Here is an 18,544-nt window from a genome sequence, read left to right on the forward strand (position 1 = left end):
CTTTGTTTGCCAGCCCTACAAATAAAAGCAACCCAACAGCACACTATGATACCAGCCAGCCCCTCCTATTCACTACTAGGCTGAAACACTTGACATTTTAGAAAGATTAACAGTGATTCAGTACATCAGATGAAGTACCATGTCTATGTTCGTCCCATGCCGACTCTGACGTTACTTGCTATTTTTCAGTTAAACATTTCAGTTTAGGTAAGTCATGTCTATTTGTTTATAAGGAGCATTTGGCTAGATAGCAGTGTTGTGAGTGAAAAGGCCACAGTGGTGATAACACACATCTGTTACACTGATATATTTCAGTTAAACACTGTGTGGTTTGGCCAAAAGGGCTATAATAGCATGGATGGCCTTTTAAATTCAGATAAAATGGCAAGCTGTTTTAAAATTAGGACATTTTGAAAAAACAAACCCTGATTACACACATCTAGTGTATTTGTTTATATTTATACTGTAATGAAATACATTTCATGATACAGAAATGATAGTATCTAAGAAATATGTTTCCTGAGTAAGAAAAATTCTGCTTTTCTCAGTCCCTTCACTGCGACTCAAAAGCCACAGCTCTTCTTTCAAAGAGTTTCATGTTAACGCACAATGTTACATCCTAGGTAAGATTCTCTGCATCAGGGCTGAGAGCACAGATCCAGGTCTGGGTTCCTCAGTACTCAACTTCCAGCCGCTGTTCTTGCAAGCTCTCAGCTACCAAATACAAATTGCACAGTTGTGGAAATACTGCACAATATTTCCACTTTGATAAGTCCAGAAATAATTTGGAAAAATTGGAATTCAAATATTTAGAAATAAATTCAGATCATATTCTGCACACTGGGATGGAGCTAAACTGGACATCAAATGAAATTAAAAGGACGTTAAGGGTAGTTCATAGCTGAGATTTGGAAGACATGCGTCTCTTCTGAAAAGATAGGGTTTACCTTTAAGGAAGATGGACCTGTGGGGGTGGTTTGGCAACACAGAATCTATTTGAAAAAGTGTTTTTTTTCTGTAAGGAATTAGGTTTTCTGAGCCTTTCCCAGATTTTAACGACTCAGACTATCATCGTTCTGGTTTCTCTATTAATGTGTGAAAAAAATCTTAAAACCCTTAAGCTATCCATTAGAAATAAGAGAAAAAAAATATGTGCTATGTGTCATAATTTGTTTGGGGCAGTATGCGTTTTTTGACTGCAATTAATTCCCCATTATTAGCCATGTGAAATACATCTTACAGCTGTTTCTCACCCAGGCCAAGGCAAATAATGTTTGTTTGGGGGTTTTGGCTTTTGCTTTTAAGCTACCACTTTTTCTTTTCCTGTATATTAAAACACCACTTAATCTGTTTCCTGCAGTATAAACACTTTACCCAGCAGACAGCAATCTTTCACTTATGCCTTAATGAGTAGTCACAGCACATGTGCTCAGGGTATTTCTAATGTCTTAAGCTGCCAAAGCCAATGTTGATTTTAGCAGGTTTATCTGCTGATTGTTAAACTCAGGCTATCAGTTCAATAACGCTGCATGTTTCTGCCTTTTAATACCTTCCAGTTACCATCCCATTTCTGTCAGGTTCATTACATCATTTTATTTTTGTCCTGTAAATCTTTATTTAGTTCTGCAAGGAGCCCTGAGGACAATGTGCTCATTTCCTTCTGCAGCACCTGAATGCTGCCCAACCACTACCATTTGCTAGGGATGATAACACATGGGCTTCGCTTGACATTAAGGAATTACAAAGGGAAATCCAAAGAGCAGCAGGAAAAGGGGATCAAATCCATGTGGCCACCAGCACAGATGGAGGTCACACAAGCTCCCAAGTTGCCTCAGCAGTGTAATATCCATGACATTATGACTAATGCCCATTAAATGACCCCCTACTTATTGCAAGAACTAACAAAATAGAAGGAAGTCTTGTATCACTAGAGCAAAGGTGCTGGGTCTTAAAGGCCTGGAGAATCACGTAAAGCTTAAGCGCTGTGCCAACACTTGGCTGAAATTTTCCACAGCTGCTGCTTTCAATTTACAGAGTTGCTGTAGCTCAGGATTTTAACGAGACTTCAGCAATATCTGGTGGTGCTTTTAAAGCCCGCTTCTGGGTGCCAGATTCTTTTTTTCTTTAATGCAGTGGAAAGAAATATTCCTAGCCAAGGCCTGTCAGCTGTGGTGCAAAGCTCAGAAGTGTGCATCCTACTAACACAAAAAGCAGCATACAAATCAGAGAACCCTGCCTCGATGCCTTATTCCCCGGTATGTGGAATGGGCAATACTAAATTCTGTCTTCTCAGTGACAGCATCAGGGAAGTACTGGCAAGGTCACCCATCTGCCAGCATGTTATACACTATGAGCCAGAAGCTATTACAGGCTTCAGTGGTTGAAAGCTTTGGTTTGTAACTTCAAGGTGCCTCAACATCCTAAACAGGTTGGTTTACACATCTTGGCGCACCACACAACACCTTGCTGTGTGACTGAGGCAGAGCTTTGTGACTCCTACAGCCAGCCCGCAGGTGTCAGGGACTGAGGAGTTCAGCCCAGTGTCCTTTCCTGCCCACCTGCCACCACTTGCTCCCTGCAATAGGTTCATTGTGCTTTTCTGTACTTCTTTCACCAATGAAAGTCAGCAATACTGGAAGTCAAATATAGCGATTGCTTAACCAATTTCAGTGGAAAATAAGGAGTGACCCCCATCTGAGCTGAAACCACAGGAGAAATATGGACCAGCAGAAGGTGACTACCCCAGCTGAATCCCAACCAAGACACTGGGGTGTCTGTACTCCCTCAAGAAATGCTGCAAAGGTTTTAGTGGTCAAATGCTGTCAGGAGCTCATGTTTGACTGTAGTCTTAAAAGAAAAGAATATCACTTACTTGGGCAGTTCAGCAGCAACTTCCTTAAACAGAAAGTGTCATTTCTAAATGCTGCTGGGGGACGACCCCATGGTGACAACAGAGTACCTTTCAGAAGAGACTCTGCCATTGAACAGAACAATTTTAATAGATACTGCTAAGAAACTGTCTCTCAGATTAAATTTTTATTTGAGACAAAATTTTGCCTATAAATCCACAATAATAAAGGTAAGTATGCATTTTTTTCTTTTTTAGAAGAATTGTGGTTAGCTTTGAAACACTAAACCACAAAAGAAGGAAACATCACTTTTACACTGGGGTATTCTGTCCCAATGGGAAGTCACACAGAGTTGATAAGTTCTCTGAGGACCTGTAGAACTGAGCTACAACTATCACAGTTTCAGTCAAGTAAGTTATCGAAGAACGTATAGGAACAAACTGAGAAACTGCCTTTCCTGGAGAGCTACAGAACAAGCCTTATAAATCTCTTCTCCTTTTAAGAGAACTCTATTGCTTCTCTTTCTATTTCAGCTAGGTAATAAATTGCACAAATATAGAAAAATCTAGGGAAAAATGCAGATTCAATGACACTTTCCCTGTACCAACTGTTACTGCAGCCACTTTTCATCCTGCCCAGGTCAACGGCCTAGTCAGACACTTGTAATATACTTGAGTAGCCCCTTTGGAATAAACGTGAGTTTTCATAGATGTAGAAATGAAGCATGTGCTCAGGGACCTTGGAAACCAGGGACATTGTGATCAGAAAAAACACCCTTTTCTTCTGCAAGTACTGTGCTGCAGGCTTGGGTTTGTGAAGCCGGCAGGGGGAGCAGCAACACAGCAAGAATATGAAGATGGGCAGCTAACATGCAAAGGGTCAGAAACCTAAAGCCACAATGCAAAAACTGGTGTCCTAATAGCCCCCTTGCTTATTTAAACAGCAGATCTGTCAGTCTTTGGAAGAGCCAAGAATTATAGAATCGTGTAATGGTTTGGGTTGGAAAGGACCTTAAGATCATCTAGTTCCAACCTCCCTGCCATGGGCAGGTTCGCCTCACACTAGACCATGTCGCCCAAGGCTCTGTCCAGCCTGGCCTTGAACGCTGCCAGGGATGGAGCATTTACCACTTCTTTGGACAACCTGTGCCAGTGCCTCACCACCCTTACAGTAAAAAAGGATTTCTTCCTTATATCTAACCTAATGAGAGCTCTGAACACAATTCTGATTGAAGCAACATCCTTGAGCTTTGTCTTTTAAGCTCTTAGAAATAGATTTTGTGAATAACAGTTCTGCATGTCTCTAATTATATGCAAGATCTCTAGATTGCTGCTGGAGTATATGCCCCTGGAATTGTTAAATCAAGCACTGAATGATAACAATATCTTCTAACATGCTACAAAAGGCATTAAATTAGTCATCTGCCTCAGGAAAATAACCCTAAAGAAATTAAGGTTACAGTAAGTCTCAGCTTCTTCTGAAATCCAAATTACTTAGCCTTAGGGGACCTGTGACAGGACAAGGATGGAATGAAAAATAGTGGCCATTCTTATAGTACAATGAAAGTTTGTTTCTGTTTTATATCATAGTCTTGAGACTTCAGCCTCCGGTTCTCCTGCTTTCTGAATAGACACCTCAAAAATACCTAACTGCTTCATATCTGGGAGGTTAATACAGCCATTCAAAATATGGTCATACTTTCTATTTATACATTTTTTACACATTCTGCACAGTGATTTATATGGCTTGCAGTTACCCCTGAAGAGTTAGCTCTCGCACTAGAGGTCTACAAACTACAGGAGCATGCAAAGCCTGAATCTCAGACTCTACCCCAGGGTAAAAAAAGGTAGTGAATTGTGGGGAAACCACAAACAAATATGGATAGTACTTCCATTCCCAAATCCCCTTCTAATAACAAAGCATCTTCTTTATGATTTTGGAGCCATGTAACACTGTGTTTCCAGCTTTCAGCCTTTCATTCCCTGGACTGAGTGGAGCAGAATGGGGAGAATAAACACTCCTCATGGGGAAGGGAGACAGCTGTCTCTGATCCTTCTAGGCAATAAGGAAAACATGCTGCAAGGCTCTAGACAGAATGAGAGCTAGTCCTCAACCAGGATTTATGCAGACTGTGTTAGCAGGAGAGAAGGCTAAAAGCCAGGAAAACAATAATAGATGAAGGAAACAAAACTTGTGGCTCTGCAAGCTTGATGTAGCATTAATTCCTAACGGAAAGTATGTATCATACCCAAGATGCTATTTTTTCACATCAATTAGAGATATAAAATCCAAGGTCATTTCAAGAATCACCTGTTAAACAAACACAATGAACTACTGCGACAGAGCTGATTTGCAGCTCTAGCACCTACCTCAGTATATATAAGGTAATTCCAGATAATGAAACAGCTGTAAGAGACATTGTACCTAATGGGAGCACTGGCAGTCACTTCAGGGAGGTTGACTCCCAGAAACACAGCCCCTCTTTGCTCCTGGAAGACCTCCCACTGAGTAATAAGGCATAAAAAAAGCTTCCTTAAGAAAAATGTAGCACAACATCTTTCTGTTGAAAACACAGAATATGAATTCCTGGCACAAAAACCCTACCCTTTGCTGCCTTCACAGCCAATGATGAATTGCTAGTGAAGAAGATAATGATAGGGCATCAGCATGATCAGTCAAACAGACCCTGAATTTATGGAGAATGGATGTGCCCACAGGTGATTTATACCTGCTGGCTTTCTGGCCCAGCAATGTTTCATTATGCTGAAAGGAGGGCCACGCTACTTCAGGACCAAGGAAAAAAGCTGCATGCTATAAATAAAGCATACAACAGGAATCACTGAGCTGATTTGCCTAGCCAGCCAAACCGCCAGTAATCAACAAGGGCACAAATAAATGGGTCAGTGGGTATTTCATACTTGACTGCTCTCTACAAGAAGCTGTAGAGCTGAAATCAAAAATCTAAGATACAGTCACAATGTCCCAAATAAAAGCACATACCTTTTTTCAAAATTCCATGTGCATCCCAATTTAGGCAACAAATCCCTGAAAAAAGCACAGGGCCAGAAGAAAGGGTTCAGTAAAACACTGTTCAGTAAAACACCTAAACAGAGAGAAATTGATGGGGAGGATCAAAACACCTGCCTCCCAAATGCACACTTGGGTGCATATCCTTGTTTTCACTCCATCCCCAGGCTAAGTCATCCCAAATTAGAGCATCAACATTGTTTAGCTTTAAACACTATCTTAATGTCATTCTTCAGAAGCATATTTCATATAGCAAGTACAGGTGCTTTCAGAAGCTCACAGACACCTGCACATCTGCTGATGAGCTATTGCGTTGCTTCTGTTGGCTAAAGAAGTATTCCTTCCCCTTTGAGGAGGAATGAAAGCGATTCCCAAATGTTTGCTAAGGTTTGAAGGAAAGCAAATGTCAAGAGAGCTCTAGCTTCTGTGCTGCCTGTCACCTGAGAGAGTGAAGGAGGTGACTACAGCCCACCACGGGGAAGCTGTACTGAGAGAAATCTGAAGGGAAAAGGGAGCCCCAAAGCTTAGCCCCAGTCCTGGGGATTTTATTTCTTTATTTAAGGAGGCACTTTGGCCGACCACACAGTTCACGTGCTCTCTGCAGTACATGGAAGAACAAGCAGCCGTTCCACACCACTGTGATAACCACAAAAACAGCTCTGGAGAAGCTAACAAAGGAGGCTAGACATGACTTGAGTCGAGAGCAGCACAAAGGAAGTCGTTTCTACAAAGCAGCAGAGGCAGGAGGTCTGATTTTGCCGTGACATACCCATCAGGCACATCCTGTGTCTTCATTTCACATGGGGCACACAGATTTATTACTGAACACTGTTAAAAGGCAAATGCTATGCTCTTCGGACATATTTTGCAAACTGTGCACTATCTCACCTTCAGCAAGGAAAAGGACCCCTTGAAGACCCTGAAAATACTGATGCAGAGAACTGACAGTGGCAGAGAAACTGCTTGTTGAGACCAGCTGTTGAGACCCTGTGTTACAAAATGTGACTGCTCTGCCTTAGAGATTACTATGTTGCCTAAATACAAAAGTCTCTGTTCCCAATTCTTTGCACCCAGGGCAGACATGCACTTCAGTGAGAAGTCAGAATACAAGGACTCAGCACTCAGGGTTTCAGCAAACAAGCACAGGCAAGGACAAAAGGATGGATCCACGAAGAGCTGGTGTTAAATAGGAAATGGGGGCATCTTGTGGCCAGCTATAAAAATGCACAAAGATGAGCTTGACTTTTCAGCACAAAAGCCTAACTAGGAAAAGTTCAATGAAAATTAAAAGGGGGAAAAGTGCTTCTGAAAATGTTCCATTTTGACTGTCTTTGGGGTTTTATCCCACATCTTACATGAGGTTGCTTTTATCAGTCCCCTCAGAGGTATTTGCAGTAAGCTGGTTTTAAGCTTTCTTGTTTATGCTATTCCAGTTGTTATGAATATCCCACTCCCCAAAGTCAGGCTAGGAGTCCAGCTTTCCTTTTCCTTACTACACGTTCCCGTCACATGAACAATGGCATTTTGCTACATCACTTTCAGTAAATATTTTAAGCAAAACGAGAGCAGCATCCAGATATGTTGAAAGGCAGCCTGTACCTCCCTGACCCTCTGCAGGCAGACATGAGTCAGCTGGGTCCTGAGCCCAAGCAAACTGTCTTTCACTGTGGTTCATTTGCTCCAGCTCAGCATCATGCTGAGCACACTACTCCTGGGTTAGCTCCAGTTTGCACCCAGTCTCATCCCAGAAGCCCCTACACTGAGTGACTGCAGCAGAGAGACATGGCCTGGGAGAAGGCTGACTTTAACACCAGTGAAATGGATTAACAGCCCTGCACCTACTCCAACTTTTTATTCCAAATGCCCAAAACAAAACCGTCTCATAGTTGCCAAAACAATTATTTTGACATTCCTGAAACCTTTACTCTGGGGAGAAAATAAAGTATTTTGACATATTCAAATGGCATTTACAAATTTACCTTAGCTCAGAATACTTCTGATTATCTAGAAACTATTTCTTTTCGGCCATTCCATTAATTTTTCTTGCATTTTAAATAATTAAAAAAAAAAAAAAGCAAGCAGGTATATCCAGTATCTTTCTCTGTTTTCAAGTACAGGGCAGCATTTAGAAGCTCACAAGTAAGACCTGAGTAAGCAGGAAAGTAAGAGGAGACATGGTATAGAATCTTTCCTATCTTACAGAGGTAATGACTAGCAACCACCAAGGTGGCATCCTGCTCTTCTGCAGCCGTTTCTCTTATCCCAGCACAGGTGCTTGTCCTCTGCTGATTTAGGAAGCTAAACTAGTGGCAAACAATTCCTGTTTGCTAGGGATTAATTTTCTGCCAGTTCAGTGCTCTGAACAGGGCAGCATAGTGGGCAGGAATGCCCCTTGCCACCAGAGTGTGCTGTGTGACCAGTTAGGTCCTTTGGCTGTAATGTCAGTCCCTACCTTTAGGTGTTTTGTACTGCCCTTGTGAGTTATTTATGCATGTCAGCAAACACAAAGGTAGCCTGTGCTCCTGGCTAATTCCAGAGAGGATGACGCCTTATTCCCTCCTCCTTCCCTGCCATACATATATCCTGTGGGCAAATCCAAAGGTAAAGGCACCTCCTGAGCAGTCCAGAAGTAAGCAGTTAGTTCCTTGACTCGCTGTACGCACAACTAGATGGTGTGACAGGCATTTGGTGATGACACACATTTCACAGCCTAACTGTGTATGCAGTCATCCTTCACTGCTATCACAGATTACACCTTCCACCTTCCACAGCTTCCATGTATTATCTGCCCAGTGCATTCAGACTGTAATCCCGCTTACTTATACCATGGAAATTATACACAGGGATCAATGGGATTACACCAGCACATTGTAAACGTGTATCCTCCTCCTGGTAATTTCTGCATTGAACCCAATACCTTGGTTGCTCCCAGCAAATGCCAGTGTGCTGTCACTCAAGTCAGATGGGTTTTCCAAGCGACGTGGTGGTGGCTGTGTTAGTTTCTGCCCCTCCTCTATCTCAGGATAGGTGCGCACGGTAAGACATAGTGAAGTCTGAACAAGGGCATCTTTCAGCAAAGCTGAGTCCAGATCCTCAGCAGCTTTCTTGTTAATCTCCACAATTTCATCACCAGCTTTCAGGCCTGCAACACAGAAAGGAACAGGTAAGACTTGCACAGTAAGGTTTCTCTTACCTGCAGATATCAAGGAGCTCAGCCAGGCATTTATGAAGTACCAGACAGTGTCATGTCTAGCCATAAAGTAAACATTAATGACTACAAATGATATGGAAATTTGATAGACTTTTGCGAGATCCATTGTCAGGCTGATACTCTAGTACCTCCCCTAATTGCTCGGTGCCCAGGAAATCCCTCACAACATGCCAGCAGCAAGATATCCCCTTTTTCGTTTTAATATATAAATATATATTGAAGGACAGAGTAAGACTTCTTAAGGTGATGCACACAGGACAGAAAAAGGACGGAGCAGCTCAGCCAGGGTGTATGGTGTAGGACGTCACATAACCTCCTCTCTGGCCCTGCCTGAATCATGTCCTAGCACATTGATCTTCAAAAGGCGTATTTTAGCACTTGGTAAGTTAGTCATTGTATTTTTTCCCATGTGATTTCAGGAGTTATTTATAGCACCAGTGCCCAAGGGAAAAGGGGATCTGCAGAGGAAACAACTGACTCCCACTTGCTTCTGGGGCAACACTGCCATGCCGAGAGGTGACATGCAGCCCTCTGAGGTACCACAGGAAACCTGACCTTCCCCTCAGCCAGGTGGGCCTGCTCTCCAACTAACAACAGCAAGCTGGGACAGGGTTTATCCCAAATAATCTTTAGGGCTAGGCAGGCAGCAGTGCACATCGGTGCCGACAGCCACAATCACTAGAGTTGCTGCTGCAGCTCTTGTCTCCGCTTGAGGGTGATGCTGGTAGTCCCTGACATGCATACCCCCAGGAGCACCTCCTGTGGCACCTCCAATGGGAACATACTCTGCAGTGGTCACCAACCCAACGACAGGAATGTCATCCCAGTCACTGTCCTGGCATTTACAGAGATGAAGGCTGGAATTTACAGGATTGAAAGAGCTGATCTGTGTAGGTGACCTGTCCTCGTGCCATGCAGCCCTCTCTGGCTGGGCAATCATGTGAAGGATGAGTCTTGCCATCTTTAAAGCCTGGATGAAAGGCCTGACTTGATGGGTCTGAGCTACAAACAGAGCTCAGCTGCATCCTCCAGGAAACAGATTATCTATCCTCAGGTTGGACAGGGCTTTGCCCGTAGAAAGGGGGTTGGAACTAGATGGTCTTTAAGGTCCCTTCCAACCCAAACCATTCTATGATTCTAGAAAGAACTGTGGAAGAGAGCAGGCTTAAGAGCCTCACTCTTCTTTAGGTAAATTGAGATCTTTCTAAATGCATGTAATTGTGCCCATAAACTGTAGTGTGGCATGCTGTTCCAGAGAGAATAATATGAACTAGATAGAAAAACTACAAAGTAAATGGACTGTAAAATCATATTTGAAACAAGGACAAAACAAGGCAAGTCAAGCATTTCACATTATTTCATTTATTCTACTTAGTGATGCCATGTCATAATAGTAGTACGTTAATATGCCTGCAACTATAAACATCAATCTGGGGCTTCATTTACTCTTTGTAATCCTTGTTTTGAATCATTTGGGATAAAGCATTGTGTCTATCTTGTACAATCAAGCCTCTCAAATTCCAACAATGGTCTAGCTAATGCAGACCAACAGAAAAAATAAAAAGACAAATAATGAAAAACATTAGGAGAAAATAAAATCAAAGTTTTCTAATTGGACAAAAAATTGAGAATTAAATACTATAACTCATCTGATTAGACTTACAATAGGACATGCAGTCAAAAACAAACATACGTGTAAGTAATAGGAGGAAGAGAATTTTCCTCCCTGCTTTTTGCTAACTCTGGCTATCTTCTCAGAATATTCTTCCAAGTACTGTTCATATAGAAGTGGCTTTTCGTATCAGTTATGAAGAGTAACCTATCACTGAAAGCATGTTTTAGCATTTCAGCCCTACAGGAGGCAGTCTGTGTTCACATATTCATTTAAACTGTTGCTCAAACATTAACTAAAAGCTAATAAGGAAACCCTGCTGAAACCCCCTTACTCTCACCATCTCATTCTCTCTGCTCCCCACAGAAAACATACAGAGTTTTATTTCCTTATATCAGGCTGGCAGAAAGCTGTCCCTCCAGTGCCCATTCAGGGTTTTTTGCAGAACATTCATTCTGTCAGCAAGGGAATCATACGGGGCTGAAGTACGTGAGGAGGACCAGGAAAGAGAAAGATGGTCTTTTCAGGCTTAACAGAAATACACAGCAGCCTCCAGAACCACCCACATGGTTTTCCTAAGTTAGGGTTAGAGACTACAGCTGTGCAAAACCCCAGGCTCCCTGCAACCAGAACTGTTTCTCTGTCCCCTGCCCCTGCTTCTTTCTTCCCAGTTTCTAGCTGTGCAGTCTGTCCCTCCACTGTGCCACTTCTGCCACTCCCGCCACTCATTTCACTACAACCCAAACTCCATTTGCTAGCGGGTCAGGAAACCAGCCACTGCCATGGCAGTTTTCTATCAGGACAGTGAGCTGAATTGGCTCAGCAGAGTGCCGAAATCAGCACAAGACAAAGGGCTCAAGCAGTTTAGAGGATACCAGCCCCCATTCCTTTCAGCAACAGCTAACTGTTGAATAAGCTCTGCAAGACATATAGCCACTCGCCAAGAAAACTCTGGAGGTGTTTCTGAGGACTCTGTGTACATTGGTTATAAAGGTTATGAAGAGAGTCTTCTCACGCTTCACACTCCCCATGTTATACTTCAAAATCCAGACAGGTTTCAGCTGTCCAGCGCTCTGACCAGCACATCCCATGACTGCACAAGCAGCAGTGCTGCCACATCAGAAAGGGCAATGAATGGGAAAAGCAGTAACGGCACAGCAATGTCAGGGTTGACCTCAGCTTGGGTAAGCTGCAGTTAAACCATATCCTGTTCTGCCTTGGGACGAGCCTGGCAGCCTAGTTATCTCTGCCAGTTTCTGGTCCAAGTGCTGTCATGCTTCCTGCAAAGGCTGGAAGCAAAACTAGAGGCAGTAATCCCAGCCAGAGAGAACACTATGATGACCTCTACTGTACCCATTTATCTTGAAGTGACTGACTTGAGAGGGCCCCTGCTCCCCTGTCTAGCTGCAAGGGACATGCTGACCTTGCTACATACACAGCAATTCAAAATTAGGAGGTTAACTATAGCACAGCTGATCCCAAGAGCAGAACAGCCATGTATTTGGTACCTAAGGTTGTTCCCGAAAGACCCTGGTTCCTTTTGGACTAGCACCCTAGTTTAGTATGTTTGCAAAGCTCCTATCTCAACAAGCTCATGGTCTATATCAGAATTAAACAAATAGTAACAAAACCACTCATAAAGTATTTTACCTTTCTTGAAAGCTAAGCCTGTCTCTTTGACACTGTTCACATACAGCCGACGAATCCCTTCTTCTTCCACAGAGGACAGAGAGAAACCTAAGGAAATACCCAGCAAAATGGTTAGAAAAAGCCAATCACTTCCAGTGTGTCCTAACAACTGCACACAATACAGGCAAAGCTGTGCTGTCCCCACACTGAGCAGTTAGGAATTACTTCCTTCTCCTTTTCCTTGAACCTTTACAAAGGTAAAGTTACAAAATGAAATTGGCTTTAACAAAAACGTGAACTGAATTTCTTAGTTTATATATAAGTCATCTACAGCTTTATTTGAGGATATCACAGCTGCAAAACATTGGAACAGACTTCAACTTCTCTTGCCACAAAAGTTTTTTTCAAAAAGTTCTGCTGTTCATAGACAAAAGCTGCACAGAGTGTGGCTTTTGACCCAAACCAACAAAAGCCAGGAAGTGAAGAGCTATGGCTGACATGACATCCTGAACTCAGACAAGGCATAACAGCTCCTGCTAAAGCAGAATGACAACTTTTACTTTTGCAAATTACTGGACTGGACAAGTCTGTAAAAATGCCACTTTCCCTTTTTCCCTTTCTTTACTTAGCTGTTCCTGGCACAACCTGTTATTTGCCAAGTCTCAGCTCAGCACACACTTTGTAGCTATGTTAGAGACCCACAGAATAGCCTTATAATGGAAGTACTGACACAGCCTTAATTTAAATGGTGCAAATGGTACTGTTACATTTGGTTTTGGTAATTTTCTTGCCATTTGTGTTTGACACCATTTAAGATAACAATGGTAAAGGAAATACGGTTAATTAAATGCGGGTTTTTTATTTATGTTGAGAGTTATCTAAAACAGAACATTTGCCTTTCTGAAACTTCATTACTCCCTAAGTGGGTCTAGGCAACCATTTGCTCTCTCTTTTTCCAGCTAGAAAAACATTTACAAGCATCTGGGGGGAGATGCTTGTTTGACATGGATTCAGCCACCAGCCAAGAGGTGCAGATGTGCTGGGAGCCCATTCTGACTTTTAGGACTTCTTTCAGGTTGGTGCTTATAGATGAGAAGTTATTTTTTCATCCATCATTTTAAAAAAAAAAGGAAAAAAAAAGGAGGAGGAAGAATGTGGCAGCCGAGAAGCGAGGAGCATATGGTCCTTCATGACTTACTGAGCTACTTGGAATCTCTATGTGAGCTCCTCAGCCTGAATAAAATGGAATTTGTGAAGCTCACTCAACACACCAACTTTGGCAGAGAGAAAAGCTCTCGACTAAACACAAGAGCAGTTGTAAAATGTAGTAGTGATTGGTTGTCATCACCACAAAGCCTACCTGGAAAACCCTTAACCAGAAGCACAGTGGAGCATGCCCAGGACTACAGTTTGAGTCAGCAAAAATTGTTACTAATACCATGACCCTTTTTGCAACTGAAATGCTGTTTTGCAGCCAATTACCATACAGTTAAAATAAGGTTGAATTGAATCTCAAGTTTTCACTGTGGCTAACTGGAGAGATTAGCACACTTTAGCAGTCCCAAGCTCCCATTCTCCTCCATGAGAAGACCTCTGCCTCCTCCAGTCTGTCAGAGCTAAGAGCATGTGTAGCTGCTTTTTAATTCATTTTTCAGTCAAAAAAAGAAAACATAAATCCTGAGCAGTAATTACTGGCTGAATGGGTGTAAGGAGCAATTACACATGTTGTCATCAGCTTTAAGAGATGAGGTTTGGGCAGCTGACAACAGCCTTGAAATGGTCATCTCACAAACACACTTAACCCCTCCACAGACAGAGTATGTGACCATACCCCAAGCATGGATAAACTGTTTTATTTCCACAGTTGTGATAGTAGCTGGATCTCATAAACAATTTGAAGCAGTATGCCTACCCCACTGCAGTGCCATTGCCAGGGCTTTCACTGCCATAGAATCATAGAATCATAGAATAGTTAGGGTTGGAAAGGACCTTAAGATCATCCAGTTCCAACCCCCCTGCCATGGGCAGGGACACCCCACACTAAACCATGTCACCCAAGGCCTCATCCAACCTGGCCTTGAACACCGCCAAGGATGGAGCATTCACAGCTTCCCTGCGCAACCCATTCCAGTGCCTCACCACCCTCACAGTAAAGAATTTCTTCCTTATATCCAATCTAAACTTCCCCTGTTTCAGTTTGAAAAAGCAGAGCAGGGAACTCATCCAGATGAGAAATACTTCACTCAGCTGTGTGTGTATATATATGTATTTAGTTTATATGTATAGTGTAAATGTTCACTTTCCATATGGCTGAATTCCGCAGGTGCTCAACACAAACACGTGTACAAGCACTGCATGAGAGGAAGGGCAGGAGCGGGTGGAAGCGACAGCGATTGCATAAGCTGGCATCACTGCCAAAAAGATTATCATCAAACTGTGCATGGACTCTGAAACACAGGTGTGAAGAGATGGGTGGTGACCCAGACAGAGCCTCTGCTTCACGGCAAAGTTTTAATGACATGAAAACAAAAGTTTGCACCTATAAGTGCACGTGGCCTCACTGAACCAGCACAATACACGAACAAATCTGCCTCCAGAAAACTACCTCAGCCTCCTGCGATAGACATTTGCTAACAAAAATGCCAGCAACCTCCCAGTACATACAGGAGCTGGAAATCAGTGTGCCCCGATTTCTGCCCACACAATCTTTGTGAAGAGGCTGGTACCAATGAAAAAGGCAAGACTGTGTGTGTCCAGGAATCAGCAACAGCATCACAGTGACACATCTAATGCTGGCAAGGTCCAGCACGCTGGCCAGACACTCCAGGAGTGCCTCTTACCATGGGCATACTGGTGGGAATAGAAACACTAGGAAATGTTCCCAGATGAGCTTTCCCTGAAACACTCTGCTCCATCCTCTTTAGATAGCTTGCACTCATGGTGCAGTCAGGCATGATGGCAAAGCTGCTCCAAAGGCCTGCTAATGCCTGAAGGAGCAGCTCTACGCCTCCCTGGCACCAGGATCTCTTATCTGGCCCAAAATAGCTTGCAAAGCCAGCAGATTCACATCTATTGTCTTTCTGTCAGGCTAGTGAGCTGAACTGGCCTGTCTTAATTGTACCTTCAGTAAAATCATTTCACCTCCCTATCTTCGATACTGTCTGTTAAATGAAGATAACAGCACAAAGTCTACATTGCTGGGATTAACTAATAGCTGCTTGTAAAGTATCTTGAAAATTCAAGGTGATTTACAAGTAGTATTATTGCTATAGCTGGAATACTAGCAACAGCAACAGGTAATGCTGCTAATAATTTTCAAAATCTCATCCATTTTCAAAATGAAGACTTTTCTAGTTCTTCTGGGAATTCTGATATGTTTTTAAATAGAAGAAGTATGAGAAGGTTTGAACAGAAAAAATCCCAAATAATCATCAGAACAAAACATCCCTTAGTGCCCTAGACATCTGTTGCAGTACCAGGTCCTGACTTCTTCCTAGCACTTGCTGAAGAGCTTGTGAGGGGCTGAGACCCAAGCACTGCCCAACCGATGAACCAATCTCAAAAGCAGTCCTGCTCACGCAAAGACTTATGCAGGTGCTTAGATGCTTGGAGGCTGCGTGGTCACATTATTGATTTAGGTCCTTTTCAAAACAAAATCAGTAGCAAGAACCCTTAAGGAATCCTGTTAAAAAGAGCCTATGCTGAAATTTTAAAGCTCTGATCTTTGTATTGCCATAGCTTGTGAACGTGCTGTCGCTTTCTCTCTGGATTGTAAAAGTATATATTGGCAATACTAATTCTGTAAAGAGACTAAAAGAACTAGTAACTCAGTAACAGGATGGAAAAGGATCTCAGGAGGAACCCTAGCCTTCCTTAGCACCAAGACAGGATCAACACTTTACCTCTGCTCCTTCACACACATGTATTTCAGCACACATTTGTCACTGTATAAACCCATAATATCATTTCTATGATACTATAGAAATTCTGCTGCTATTCAGAGTCAAAGTAAGTTTTGCCTTTATTTTATCAATGAGAGGAAAGCCAGCTTTCCTGGGGTGCATTTAGCATTCACTCCCTCCAGGGTCAAGGCCACTGGACAGACGTCTCACACAGATGATCTCGTTTCACAGGACATGACAGTGCATTTCATGGTCTTTCCTATCTATTACTTCAAAAAAGAAGACAAGAGAAAGAGAAGGAAATGCCACCATACCCCTAACTCCTACCGTGTTTTCAGGAACAGCATCATTACTGAAGCTAGGGCTATCACTGTGCTAGTTAATATTTCTTTCTTAGACCTGCAATATTCAAACCACAGTCAGTACCACTGCTTTGTAGCAGAGCTCAATATTCCAATGGCCTGCAGCTGTATAATAAGCAGTTTGGGGATTCCGAATTATTCTAGTCATTAAAACAGAATATTTAGATAAACAGTAAAAAGATGCAGATTGGCTTCCTGCAGGGTAGGTTGCACAAATAACTTTAAAATACACTACAGAATTGTAACTGCCAGACCAAAGGGCAAACTCACCAGGCTGGAAGTCTATAACTTGAAATACTTGAAAGCTAAGAAATATGTCCATCTACACATAAAGATTAGGGATTTTGCTGAAATTACACAGGGAGGTCTTCCTCTGCTTTGCGTTTTATGCACAGATTTGTATAGCATGTCGGGTTCTTGCTCCAGGAGTCCATTCCTCCCCCAGCCTCAGGAACATGGGAGCAAGACAGGGGCAAGACCTGGTGAGCCCCTGGCAGGTGGGGAAAGGGGACAAGCAACCTCTCCTGGGACAGCTGCCCATCTGCAGACCTTGAGATGCCTCCCACCCACAGAAATGCTCCTGGCTGCACCTCTGCTATCATGCTTGGTGGAAGGAGTAAGGAGGGGGAAAGCCTTCTAGCTTGCTAGCAGTGGCAAGCCACAGCAACAGCCCTCTCTCAAACCCCACTGCAGGGCCACCATGAACGGCACAATGCAGGCATTCATGTAGGATGTGACAACTGGCAAAGGATGCTGTTTTCCACCAGTGCTCAGTTGCACAGCCTCTGTAGGTGGTGTTTTGAGAAACTGAAAGAACAAGAAAACAGTTGTCCTTTCTGCCACCGTAGCTCTCATCAGAGAGATGCACATCCTACAGCTCACATACCAGGAAGAACAGCGTTCAGTGCACTACAAATAAAGTAGTAAATGCTTCAGGGCAGGGGGGCAAGCTTTCTGTGCCACAGGCATCAGATGTGCTTTTTTTATTGTGCTCAACAGACCTTACAGGTATATCAGTGAACAGCAAGCAAGAACCTGCCCACAGCAGAAATGACTTGCTAGAAGAATAAAAACAAATCAAGGAGAAACTCACCATAAATATCAGAGGATGCATCAGACTTCTCTATTTGAATGTGCTGTGTAATTTTCTGACAGATTTCTATCTCTTTGTACAGCTGAATAGAAAAAAACAAAATGAAACACAACAATGTTACTGTGGAAGGGAACATTAAATGTAGTTATTTTGAACAGATTTTTTTTTTAATTACAAGCAGCAGAAATGGACTGCGATCATTATTTATCACACAGTTTTTCTCCACGTGTGAGATGTATTAGTAGTGTAACTAAGCTTTAATGTTAGAACAGTTAAAGAGGAGGCAGCAGTGTTTTACTACCACCATCGTAAAAGCAAGGATACATCTATTTCACTTGGTCAATACCATTTTGTGTGCACAAGAAAGAGACCTCCTATTCCTGTTTTCACATTTTATGGGTAGTAATCATCTAACACTTTTATAGTATTTTGATTAATACATTGCAGGAATTCAATTTTTCAATAGTATTAAAATCACAAGGAGGGATTTTCTTTCTTAAACACATTTCTTAATTGTTAGAACACTATCAGATGTGATATGCAGCTCTTTCTTAGCATGAAATTTCACCTTTAACACATTTTTGTTTATTTGTAAGGAGAAAAGCCCCAAAAGTCTTTGAAATGGTCATTAACATCCTTCCTGGGATACCAGCACAAATTTACACCTAGGTAATAACCCAGAAGCCTACACACACAAGTGTAATTTACTCTGCCTTTCAGGGGTAAAGGACCCCTGAGCAGGGAAATCCTACTTTTCCAGACTAAGTCAGATATTTAGAGACTCTGAACTAACATTCTGGGGAGTCAGCCCCGACTTATTTCTCGTAAGACAGCCTTGACACACTGGAAACCCCTGGCT

At 42.6% G+C, this 18,544-nt stretch overlaps 1 protein-coding gene across 4 annotated transcripts in view; it reads right to left on the minus strand.

Annotated features, from left to right (window-relative positions):
- Positions 1-18,544, minus strand: part of TIAM1 (TIAM Rac1 associated GEF 1) — a gene marked incomplete at its 5' end in the record, with an annotated part of 84,715 nt that overhangs the window by 26,763 nt on the left and 39,408 nt on the right. For all 4 annotated transcript variants that reach the window (XM_080613087.1, XM_080613088.1, XM_080613086.1 and 1 more), the window contains 3 exons: positions 8,794-9,018; positions 12,350-12,436; positions 17,686-17,767. In XM_080613087.1, coding sequence (XP_080469213.1) covers positions 8,794-9,018; positions 12,350-12,436; positions 17,686-17,767 — 394 coding nt within the window. The remainder of the gene's footprint in view (positions 1-8,793; positions 9,019-12,349; positions 12,437-17,685; positions 17,768-18,544) is intronic.

This window comes from Psittacula echo, assembly GCF_963264785.1.
Source record: "Psittacula echo genome assembly, chromosome: 3".
Lineage (NCBI taxonomy): Eukaryota > Metazoa > Chordata > Aves > Psittaciformes > Psittacidae > Psittacula > Psittacula echo.